Source organism: Helianthus annuus, chromosome 14 (assembly GCF_002127325.2).
Source record: "Helianthus annuus cultivar XRQ/B chromosome 14, HanXRQr2.0-SUNRISE, whole genome shotgun sequence".
NCBI classification, from domain to species: Eukaryota; Viridiplantae; Streptophyta; class Magnoliopsida; order Asterales; family Asteraceae; genus Helianthus; species Helianthus annuus.
Genome location: NC_035446.2, coordinates 137,449,485 through 137,461,860, shown reverse-complemented (window position 1 = coordinate 137,461,860; position 12,376 = coordinate 137,449,485). Strand labels below are relative to the sequence as shown.

General features: G+C 36.0%; 2 protein-coding genes and 1 long non-coding RNA gene across 6 annotated transcripts; all 3 read right to left on the bottom strand.

Annotated features, from left to right (window-relative positions):
* On the bottom strand, positions 1 to 2,132 carry LOC110879118 (serine/threonine receptor-like kinase NFP). The gene has a single exon (XM_022127524.2). The coding sequence runs from the start codon at positions 1,899 to 1,901 to the stop codon at positions 63 to 65; it is 1,839 nt and encodes a 612-aa protein (XP_021983216.1). The 5' UTR covers positions 1,902 to 2,132; the 3' UTR covers positions 1 to 62.
* A 124-nt stretch (positions 2,133 to 2,256) lies between these two features.
* Positions 2,257 to 7,436, bottom strand: LOC110879119 (protein DA1-related 1). Of its 3 annotated transcripts, XM_022127526.2 has the most exons (12): positions 7,187 to 7,436; positions 6,854 to 7,045; positions 6,244 to 6,415; positions 5,929 to 6,172; positions 4,643 to 4,778; positions 4,398 to 4,518; positions 4,094 to 4,177; positions 3,677 to 4,009; positions 3,521 to 3,583; positions 3,042 to 3,157; positions 2,900 to 2,958; positions 2,257 to 2,810 (listed from the first exon to the last, which is right to left on the bottom strand). In XM_022127526.2, the coding sequence occupies exons 3-12, from the start codon at positions 6,364 to 6,366 to the stop codon at positions 2,482 to 2,484; spliced, it is 1,608 nt and encodes a 535-aa protein (XP_021983218.1). In that variant the 5' UTR covers positions 6,367 to 6,415; positions 6,854 to 7,045; positions 7,187 to 7,436; the 3' UTR covers positions 2,257 to 2,481. The 3 variants fall into 3 exon arrangements, with proteins under 3 accessions (XP_021983218.1, XP_021983221.1, XP_021983220.1); XM_022127529.2 differs by lacking the exon at positions 6,854 to 7,045; XM_022127528.2 differs by lacking the exons at positions 6,854 to 7,045; positions 7,187 to 7,436 and adding an exon at positions 6,531 to 6,846.
* Positions 7,437 to 9,791: 2,355 nt separating this feature from the next.
* LOC110874802 lies at positions 9,792 to 12,169 on the bottom strand. Of its 2 annotated transcripts, XR_004879464.1 has the most exons (6): positions 12,007 to 12,169; positions 11,834 to 11,926; positions 11,536 to 11,676; positions 11,216 to 11,386; positions 10,585 to 10,657; positions 9,792 to 10,160 (listed from the first exon to the last, which is right to left on the bottom strand). It is a non-coding gene; the product is annotated as an uncharacterized LOC110874802 (long non-coding RNA). The 2 variants fall into 2 exon arrangements; XR_004879463.1 differs by having other exon boundaries at positions 11,216 to 11,676.
* Positions 12,170 to 12,376: the final 207 nt, after the last annotated feature.

Here is a 12,376-nt window from a genome sequence, read left to right as displayed (position 1 = left end):
TACACAAATAGACCAAAAGTATATTCAAGAAAACATGAAATGAGCAATGACATGTACATGTTTTAACGACCTATAACTGAACCGATTATATGAACATCTTCAGTTTCTAAACCTGAAGAAGTCGAAGATCTTTCATACATTTCCGAATACGACTGACTAAGAACCGACAAATTAAACACAATTTCCGTCATTCCTGGTCTATCTGCAGACTTCTCAGATGTGCAAGCTCTAGCTAATGCAGCCATATTCAAAGCAGCATCAATCGGGTAGATGCTACCCAAGCTCGGATCCATCCATAACCGTAGATTTTCTTCTCTTTTATCTTCAACTTCAATTATCTTTCTAATTTCCTTCCATGCCATACAAATCTCTCCGTTTTCTCTAGTTTCCATCGCTTTCTTTCCTGAAAGCAATTCTAATAATATAACGCCAAAAGCAAAAACGTCGACTTTTAACATGATGGGGCTTATAGCAGGTCTAGCGGCAGAGAAGTTTCCGATTTTGCCCTTGAAGTTGGAGTCTAGAAGTATGTTGCTTGTTCTGAGGTCTCTATGCGCAATGCTCGGTTGACTATGTTCATGCATGTATTGAAGACCGTTAGCGATATCTAACGCTAGATTCAATCTTTGAGACCATGAGAGGTTAACTTTAACAGATGAACCCAAAGAAGAAGATAAATGTCTTGAAAACAGCCATTTGTCGAGCGAGCCTTTTTCGGCGTACTCATAAACCAGAAAGCAGTTCCCATTAAAACTAGATGAAATTCCCATTAATTTCACTAGATTTGTGTGGTTTACTCTTTGTAAAATCTTGAGTTCTTCTGTTGCATTTCGGGTTTTTTTCACAGCCAAAATCTGACCGTTGATCGTGGCCTTGTAAACCGCGCCACCAATTCTGTACCGTTCGCTGAGATTCATGGTTGCTGCCATGATATCTTTCCTATCGTACATGATCGGTTTGCTTAAATAGCCTGAAACCCCTGGAAGCAATTTATCTTGATTCTTCTTCATGGGTGCAACCGGTTCATGTTTTGCAGCTTTCTTCGTGTAAAGAAGATCAGTGAACTCAAAAGACGACTCGCTACGAGCCAATACTCTTTTCGATTTTCGCGAACGATACTTGTGGATCAAAAACCATGACAGAACGATAACAAAGAAAGATGTTCCAAAGATGATAAAGATTATCCGAAGCTTTTTCGACATTTTAGTTTCGGAACCGGAGAGATGATGAGGCGGCGGGAACGTCGGTAAGTTAGACACAGGTATAAGAACCGGAAGACACACAGCAGCCGTGAAATTCCGGAAGTTGTTCTCGTTAGCAACATCGTCAGAACTTGTGTTAAACATGGTGCTCACACTCGAGATTTCATCTTCCGGTTGCCATACATACGTAATAAGATATCGATCTCGATTCTCCAACTGTTTCGGACACTTACAAAACAAAGGGAAAACGACTTGATCACCAACCGTCAAATTGGTTGGGTTCAGCGCAGGGTTCATATCTTCAACAACATGATAATTGGTCAGATTCTGAAACACAGAGGATGCAACAACATAAAAGCTATCGCCTTTTTGCGTTGCATATGTAACATTAGAGAAATAACGATTCCCGTTACAGATACAAGCAACAGGAATCAACAAAAGCTGATCATAAAGTATTTCTTCATTTTCTGAAGTGAGATTGCTAGCTTCTGCTATGCTCAGCCGGCTGATACCAAATAGATCAGATATGTTGCCGATGTTCATGTAAGGTGACCTGGCACGATATGTGACGTAGGTTTGACAGGAAGGCGGCGAGTCAGCAGAACACGTGAAGTTCGTGTCTGCCGATGTTGCATAGACATTATTTGGAGAAAATAAGAATACAGAAAGAGCTAGCAATGAAAGAAATGAGAAGGCCATGTTAATAACTAAGCTTCTTTCACAGGTGAGTTATATTATGTGCCAAAATTAGTGAAGCTGCTATTGTTACTAGTATTGTGTAGCTTTCAGTCCTTAATATAAAAGTGAGTCCATATATAATATGTTCATAACTTTATGACATTTTGCTTTATTAATATATTCATATAATCAAATAATAAAACCAAGTCGAGCCGGCTAGATAAGACGTTAGCTGCACCGTATTCGCCAAAGGCTGTCTGTCTATATAGAAACTTTCAAATCAGTGAATCACCACAAATAAAGAAAGATCTAACTTATTTGCAGAGGTTAACCAGAAAAGACAATTTGGAATAATAATACTACATTTCAAAAGAACTTTGAAAAGGAATCTTGATGGTGATATCTGGATATGCTAGAGAATGAAAAGATCATTTCAACAAATGTTTTTCTATATCATATTTTGTTCTTTTCCGTATATATCGACAGTTACAGAAAACACAAACTGGTAATCATGTAACGTCACCGTTCCAAATTGTTGATTATTTAATTTCATATTTTGCTTTTTTGATTAATTACCAAAACTCATTGGTGGTGAAGCTAACTAGCAAGGGAATCGTCCAGTGAGTCGAATATGATCGAGAGTGCTTCTGAGACCGTATTTAAGCACGGCCTTGTTTCCTTCTCTGAAACCGTCACCATAAGCTGCAGAGGTGTCTGACTCGATCTGGTGTTTAAAGAACTCACCGAGTTGCTTCTCGAACTGAGACCTTTTGCCTTTTTTTGATGATGCGGGTGCAGGTGCAGGTGCGGATGAAGATGATGAAGCAACAGCGGTACCGCTAGCTCCAGCCATGATCTCCGAGTCTAACCACATATGAGCAAGAACTTGGCAGATACCTTCTTCAACATCAGGCGGCAAATTGGAGTACCCTGTTTATTCAAAACGAGAAGAAAATTACCAATTTAACCTCAGTATGGACATTTTCAACATTGCATTCTGATTAAAAAAAAGTAAGTACCTTTAAGCCGGAGCCATGCATGCATCATCTCATGAGCCAGAATTGAACCCGTTAATAACCTGAATATATGAAGATTTTATGTCTTTGATAGCATATAAAAGCATTATCTATAATTATATAGAAATTTTATATGAAAAATTACCTAGGAAGACTATATAAAACGAGAATAGCTGTCACTTCACATCTACGAACTAGCTTATAAGGCTCGGTAAACATGTCAAATATCCGTCCTGCCCCAACCCTTGGCCTCCTTATTATCTGGTAGTTTCAGTAAAACAGAAAAAAAGTTCCAAAAAATATATATGTGAAAAACTGGACACCTTTCATTTTTTTACACTAAAAATAGATGAGCAAAATGTCATTTTCGTCCCTGAGGTTTGGCCAGTTTCGCAACTTTCGTCCAAAGGTTTGTTTTTCCTCATCTGAATCCAAAATGACAGATATACCCCTGACTTAATGGAGAAAATGGATGGAGTTAACGAGCCGGATTAAAATGGCAAGATTTCAATCCTTTTGGATCCAGATGCGAAAAAATAAACCTTTGGACAAAAATCGCAAAACTGGTCAAACCTCATGGATGAAAATGGCATTTTACTCAAAAAAAAGATTTAAGATTCATACAGTGCTGATGGTTTGTTCTTCTGAAAGGCAAAGTCCTCGAGTTTCTGGCAAGTGATGATGACCCTGCCAACAATTAAAGACTAAATCCCGAAACTAATATGACGATCATAACGCAGTTTCAGTAATACTACAATTGTATTTAACATTGATGCATACTTGTTTTTCACCCTCCATGGCTTCATTTAGGGCTTGTCTCTCAACCAACAACATCGGAACTTGTTGCTCAATTTTCATATTTAATCCTTCATAAAAATCCTGAATTTCAAGATAAAGAGGTTGACATTCATGAGTATCCATTATTGCAGAGTCGAGACACTGCAAACATAGCTTTCGACCGTCATCTAGCAATAAATATCTTGTGTCCCTTGGTTCCATTCTTTCACAACTGCAACATCTCGGAGTCCCGTCATGCTCATGGGCCGGGCAGTACTTTTGTAGCCAAAACGGGTGGGCCCGGTACTCAATCAGTCCACCTCGATTTGTTGGTATCTGTATATAATTTAAAAAAAAAAAGAACATAAAACCTCATCTTTGCCTACAATTGCGTATAAAAGTAGTATTTGTGAAACTTACAAAGTTTTTGCAAACGTCACATTTTGGGTGATGGTGCTCTTTATAGCATGATTTGTGGAAGGGGCGATTTTCTGACATGGAGAACTATACAGATAAGCAGAAAAGTCAAAGTCAAAGTCCAAGTCCAAGTCAAAGTAACAATGAAAAAGAAATAAATATTGCAATTTACATGGATGGAGAGTGATATGTATTCCGAATCTAATCTGACGTCTTTTTTATTAAAATCTGAATCTTTCTAAGGCGGTTAAGGTTTCAAAATTTTAAACTTGTTAATGATAAGTTTGACTTAAGAGTAGAGTTTGACCTCATAATCAGATATTGGTAAATTGCAAGCATGACAACGGAAACATTCTGGATGCCAAACGCCTCCCATGCAACTCAAAAACCGCCCATGACCAATTCTACCGTTGCAACCAGCACATGTCCTACAATCGCATGTTTTAAAAGCGGTTAAATAAATCTATTAACGACTATTGTGCTTAAAACATTACTTCAATTACTTGTTGGAAAATAAAAGGTTATAATAAAAGTATATATAATTATATATACCTGCATACACCTTGAAAGAAATGTGGCAAACGAGGAAATAGGCTTCCATAGTTATTCCTTGGTGGCGAATCCATGTTTAAGCTTAGCTGAATAGCCTTCGCGAGCTCTTCATCTTCCTCAAGATACGAATTGTCATCTAAAAAACGCGTTCTCAATTAAATTATATGCAATAATATGTTACACAACAAATGGCGTAGTTATTAAAGGCGTTAGGCGCTCAAGGCGCATAGGCCTCGCCTGGGGCCTAGGCGCAAGGCGTAGAAAAAAGCGTGGGCCTGAGGAAAAAAAAGCATACAACAAAAAAAACTTGAAATATTTTTATATAATACAAAATTAATACTACACTTCAAATAAAATAAACTAAAGCTATTATACAACATTTAGTATCGTCTATTTATTACCAAAAGTCAGTGGCGAAGGATAATGGGTGCCCGGGGGTGCACCCGCCCACCCCAATGTTTCGATTAGAAGTGTATATGGTCCGATTTTTCGTCCGAAAATTTTAAAAATTATATAGGATCGCCCCCCAATTATTTTTCCTAAATAATGGATAGTTTGGTAAATATATTTTAACTCTTATTTTATTTGTTTAACCCTTGATTACCGACCACACAATAAAATTAATATCTCACAAATAGCTTCATCATTTACATAGAAAAAGAAATTGCTGATAAGTTTGATTCGGGAAACATATTTAATGAATTCAAAAATCTTAAAGGTCGCCGGGCTGAGTTGTAATTTTTCGTCGAGGCTCCATTTATCTCGTATCATTATATATATACAGGTCTTTTGTTTGTTATACAATATTTAGTTTTTCTATGTGCAAGAACAGGTCCTTTGAATGAATGATTTTTTTAGTTTTATTTGAAACTATTATTATTTGACCTGACCTGAATCGAATAGCCGACCCGACCCGACCCATAACATAACGATAGGAAAAATTTTTTGGGTCCCATTAGTTTACGCCCCCTCGAAACTTTTGGTCAAGCTCCGCCACTGCCAAAAGTTATAAAATGCTAGTTTATTAGTGTAGAAAAGTAGTTTCGTTAGATAAAAAAAGTATTATAGCTAGAATTTTGACAGAATTTAGAGAATTTGGCCGAAAACTCTCAATAATCTAGGAACCTCGCCAGAATCTGCGCATGAACCATCACCTGGAGAATTAAAGCGCAATTGCCTTGAGTTAAGGCGCAATTGCCTCGCCTAGCTAGGAAATTGGGCCTAGGCGCAAGAGGCGATGGCTTTTAACAACTATGATAAATAGAATGAATTGAAAATTAACCTACCGATTACTTTTTTTCCTTTGTGATCTTCTTCAGAATGAGATGGAATTTCATCATCATCTTGATCTTGTTCAGAATGAGATGTAACTTCATCGTATTGATCTTCTTCCTCTTCTTCTTTTAAACTTGAGCAAACACTTTTTGTATCATCTTCTACAAGGGAAGACGCATTTCTTTCATCTTCTTCAGCAAGAGAAAGTGCAATGGCCCGATCAATTTCTTCATTATCAAAGTCCAACAATTCATCCTACATGAAAGTAAAGAAATTAGTGTAACAAGTCATAAATTTATTAACATGCATACGGAAGTGCATAATACCGATGTAGTAGGAGGGTCCCCCCAAGCTCCATCATTTTCATATCTCTCATCATACCGCCCTTCAGTGACTCTATGATCCGAGCCCAAACCGTACCCTTTCAAAATCTTAGTTAGCCAACCCATACCACACAATGTCGTATAGAATCGGGCTTGTTAATTATTTTGTCACTTTCTGCAAGCCACATCATTCTTTAATAATTAATTACACAAAAATCACATAGTATAACAAGTTAAGAAAGCTAAAACAATCACACAAATTTAAGATTGGATAAAGCTAGCATCTTTACCGCGGTGTGACGGCTAAAGCCCATAAAAGATTCACTACAGGAACATAACACTCCTCAAAATCAATTGAATAAAACTCTATTTGCACCAATTATTTATTGATCATCTATACATTCAGCATAAAACTATAAAAGAGTAATCTTTATGATCAATAATCCATAATTAATCTCAACTGCCACCAACACCATCAACTATTATTGGGCTGAACAACTATGACTTTGGAAAGTGACATAACCCAAGAAACTTCCAGATTAATTTGTCCAATTTATGACGTCACTGTGCATTAAAAAAAAAAGATAATATTTCTGGGTGTCAAAAACCTGACCTCACACAATTCAAAGAATCCACATAAACCAATGAAGATGATGAATCCAGTAATCATCCAAGAGGCTGAACCCAATTATGAGCATACTCATCAAAAATGAATTAAACTCAATGGTAAATAATATTTACAAGTTTCCCAAATTCTTCAATTACTCAATCAAAAGAGGATCTTGAATCAAAATGGAACAAGATTCTGGCAAAAACAGAGACAAATCAGGGTAAAGAACAAGTGGGTATAATCAAGATTATGTAAAACAGTATAAAGTTTGAATTTTTAAGCATTAGAATGTGAAAAAAAATATGAAATAATATATTGTAAAGATTTAGAGGATACCATAGTGAAGACATCGGTTGAGGCACAAATAGAGTGTTGAAAATTAGCACAAGGATCATTGATTAGTGGGGCCTTTTGTTCAAGTTTTTCAACAATTAGTCCGCAACTTGTCAAGAGTATGAAACCAACTGCTTACCTTCTTTCTTCCCCAAATTGATGAAAGAACGAAGATAGTGTGGTTCTTCACTCCTTTGTGCCTAACTTAACAAAGATAATCCTATAGAAAGAGTTGAATGTCATTTTAGTCCCCGTCAAATCATTTTTCACTTTATCTTTAAAGTTTCATTTTTTGTCTATGGGTTTAAAAAGGTTTTATCGTTGCTATTTTAGTCTACTGAGTTAACTTCATCCATTTTTTCTGATAACGAGAAGGGCAACTCAGTTATTTTATATGTAATTCTGTTAACTAGAAGGGCAGTTCGGTCATATAAAATGACCGAATTGCCCTTCTCATTAACAGAAAAATTGATGAAGTAAATTCAGTAGACTAAAATGGTAACGCTGAAACTTTTTTGAACCTACAGATAAAAAATGAAACATTTGGACTAAACTGATAAAATGACCCAAAACACAAGACTAAAATGGCATTTAACTCTTATAGAAATGTTTAGGTGGGTGTTACTTGGATTTTTTTGAATTAAAATAATGAGAAATAGTGATTTAGGTGAACGATATGGGGACCGTCCAGCAACGTCGACCTTGAGACGCCGCCCCCCTCTCCATTCCGAGCCCTCCGTCGCCGTTCCTCCATCGTCGCCAACGTCGGGTTCTCGACGCTAAGGACGGTCCTCCCCCTCTCTCACACACCTATACATACAACTTATATATATATATATATATATATTAGGTTCATCCCCCATTTCCTCACATCCATCCTCTTTGCCCCATCCTCACACCCGATCTACGTGGCGTCTACGTGGTGGATCATCGAACGACGATCACTTATAGCTTTAATTTGAAATCAAGTCTTATTATTAAATAAACATTGATGTGGGTGAATATGAGAATCAGTGAGAATCAGAATTGTTGAATGTGTTGTGAGTAAAGAGTTAATTTTAATTAAGAGTGGGTTACAACCGTATAAAATTGTTTAATTTTAATTAGAGTGGATTACAACTGTATAAAAAATCTTTGTGTTTTTATGATACATAAATTTATATAATCATTTTACTTTTTTCTCTTACTTTACTAGTGGGAAACCCGCGCGTTGCCGCGGAGTCGACAATTGTAAGGCGCTAACAGTTCATGGATCGGTTGATGAAATGCATTAACTATAAATAGATTAACCTTCTTTATTCCATATATGAAGATGCATTCCTCATTGTTACTCCTATTTGCAGCAAACTATTATCTAGTTATGATTTTAAGACTCGATTACAAAGATGCGTGTATATTGCTGATGTAATTTTGCTAGAGGCAGTAAAAGCAACTTGGTCAGTCATGGGTCAAAACAGAACTGGGTCAAATGAGCATTTTTGGTAAGAAACTCATGGTTCAAAACATAAGCGGCATGGTGAGTCATGGGTCAATACGTATGGTTAAATAAACTTTACTAAAAATGAAGTGGGTTAAAATTCCAATGTGACCCATTGGTATCATAGACCCCATACCAGAGAATCTTATTATAAACAAAATGTTATCGAAATGTTTACAATGACGTCATCTATTAATAGTATGAAAAATAGTTTCACTACCTGTTTCATTAACAAAACCATTCGATTTACAAACCAACAAAAAAAAGCAACCGACATCTGAACTTCCAGATGAAAACAAACCAGCATGCTCAACACAAACAACCCACATAAACAAAATTACAAAAAGAGTATCATTGGTCATACATACTTTATATTAGCTCCACCCTTAAGCATGTATGCGGTAACATTTTGAGCAACCCACAAAGCAGAAGCAACAGTAGATGAACTAACAGCAGCCAACATATCATTAGACCCCAACCATGACCTCTATTCCAGACCCTATAAACATCCTGAGACAATCATGATCTGCATCAATCGATTACGACAACAGAACACCTCATGACAAACTGGCATCAAGTTAATAAAGTTGGGCTAGTTGTACACCGCAGCTTCATCATGTTTGGCTAGTGGGTTCATCAAGCCTTTGTTTGGCTAGAGGATTTGGAATTAAATGGGCTGAAGTTTCACTTCAAACCTTTTTGATTGAAATTATGAAAGTCAAAAGTAATAGGTAAGTGTTCGTGTAAATTAATCAGAGCCAACCGGCCCATTTGCACCCACACCAAATTTTAGAATTAATATTTTGATAAAAATTTGATATATTTAAAAACAGAAACAAGGTGACCAACTACAGTTGCAAAGAAAAGTTTAAAGCTTCCACATAACCGTTCCTTTATAAAAAATGATGCACTATCACATTAACGAACCTTACCCATTCCAGTTGGAAAAAATATGAAAAAATAGATTTAAACTTGACTTAGAAACTTTGAAAGATCCTTCTTTTCTGATATAAATTGACCTTTTTTTCTATCTTTTATCATGCTATCAGCTATGGTAGACTTGTATCATCAAAAAGGATTAGCTGAAGTAAATAAAGAATTTTTTTTTTTTTTGTTATTGAGCCAAAGTTCTGTGATTTTAGTGATACGTTCTCATATATACAAAAATGATACAAACACATGACATACCATCCCAATTCAACCATGCAACTTCACTAAGATCTTTGGGCCTGGGGTACTGTTGGCATATGAAAATTATAATACATAAGGAAATTGGGGATTGGAGAGCTTCCACATACGAGCTCTAGAATAGAAAAGTTAGTATAATTTGTAATGTAAAAAAAGGGAAAAATGTTTTAAATAGTTAAAAAAAGAATAATGTACCTGAAATGCCATGGTGGTTGCTCTTGAAGTATGATCAGTGTCATCAACATTCAGATGATGCATACCAGAGCGTAAGATTGGTTACCTATCATTCCCATTGGCGGCTGGTATTGCCTTCTAAAACCAAAATAATTGTTTATACATCAGCCATCTATCAATCTTGACCAATTTATTTGACAATGGGTTGATTCAGGTTAGATATCTCTCTTAATGGGTCAAGTAAATCACTTTTATTGATCAAGTGTATTATTTAGAAATGGTAAATATTGTACCATATTGTTTGACCTAACCCATCCAGCTAACCCGTTTTACATAAGAATCAACTTTGGGTGACTCCTGACCCCGACCCGTTTGCACTATTTTACATGTTTCCTTTTGACTAAATTCTTCTTATTTTACCCTTCTGACCCATTTGAGATAAAAATAAAATACAATAACCCGAATCGACAGATTCATAAGTAATGGGTCAAATTTGCCACCTGTAATTTAAGCTTAACAATATATTTTAGCCAAATGAGAAAATTAAACAAGAAAAACTTACTCCATTAGCACAATCGTATCATTTTCTTCATCAGTGTATAGATAAGTGTAAGATTTGGCTTCAACAAATATTTCTGCATCAAAGGCCAGAAATCAATACTCTTCATGTTCAAATCAAACCAGAAAGTGAAAATACATACTGGCAAAATAGGCAGGTCGAGTCGGGTGGTGGGTGAAAACGGGTTCAGGTCGGAACGGGTCGTTTCTTTGGGTTGGAACAAGTTCAGGTCAGAATGGGTTTTGTCGAAACGGATCCAGGTCGGAATGGGTTTCGGTTGGGTTGGTTTTAAAAAAGGGGTTTTTTGTTAAAATGCTTGCAAAGTTTACATATTTTCACCAGGATTATCCATTTCAAAATTCGGCCTTTCAATTGAATCAAACTTTACACTTAGCTTTTCAATTTTTTTCAAATAGTTCTTTGATTCGGGTTTCCTGTATGAAAACCAAACAGGTTATTTCAAGCTCACTTATGTTGACCATATTGTCATGTTTTTATGAGATTGTTAAATTTTAGATCTTTTATTTAGTAGATACAACGATAGTTCCTTAATAGTTAAAAGTCCATGCACCAGCTAAAGAGAATGAATGAAAATATTTTAACATTTTTTTCTGATTATAACATGATTACATACCTAGGATTAGGATTACCCTAAACAACTTTCTGGACAGCTACATGTGGCTCACGGATAGGCTTGACCACCGCCAACTGGATGTTATATCAAGGGTTCTTCTTCAACAATCCAAACTCCTTTAATAACAGATCCTCACACTCACACACCAAATCTAATGTATCTTTGTTATAACTATTATTTTTCAAAATTAAACCACAGTAATAGGCATTAACGTCACAACAAAGGTTACAAAACAAGGGAGGGAAATCAATACAAAATTTTTCTTTTATATAATAATTGAAAAGTGGAAAAATCTATATGTATATATAATAAAAACGCACCTGCTGCTTCAGCTTTCTGTTGAGCTAATTCACGATCATCAATGAACTCTTCAGTGTCATTCTTAGTGAATGAATTTAGAGCTTTAAGTCGTTGAAATTCTTGCTAGGTGTGTTGAATATCACAGAATTCAAACTAATTTCCTGTGGCATTATGTTTATCAGCACAGAGGACACCTAAACTTCAAATTGTCCGATTACAAAGAACACTTATGTTAATCGAATGAGTTCAGTTTAGCAAAACTGATGTAAACAACGTCATTGAATGTGTTGTGCATATCTATTAGAATTAATTGGTTACCTGATGGCGCAATGGTAGTTACGGTACGACCCAAAGCTCCATCGAACAAAGGTTTACGGCAAAGTGTGATGGTGGCTGCGTAGATCACCAGAACTGGAACAGATTAATAATCACACCGTTATAATAATCATAGAAACAAAATAAAAACAAACCAGGTAGGCGATGATTGGTACCTGAATCGTGATCGAAGTACACAATTGATAAAACTCATGGTGGTGGACGGAGGTGTGATGAATTGGTGTGCAGTCTTTACAGGGATATTAGGGTTATGGAGGATTCAGTCGTGATGAAGGTGAAGAGATGAGAGGAAACTGTGATTTGGGTATTAGGGTTATATATATTCATTGAGAAACGATTCAATTGTCTAAGAAGTTAATGTACTGTTATTCCATGATCAAATCCCTAAAACACCCCTGTGGTGTCTTAAAATTTTAGAAAAGTTGCAACTTTAGCCCCTTTAAAATGGCTTCTCTCTATTGTACATAATGCTTCAAAATTTATACGCAAATAAAATTACTATCTTGTCCATCACTTCTCCTTTTT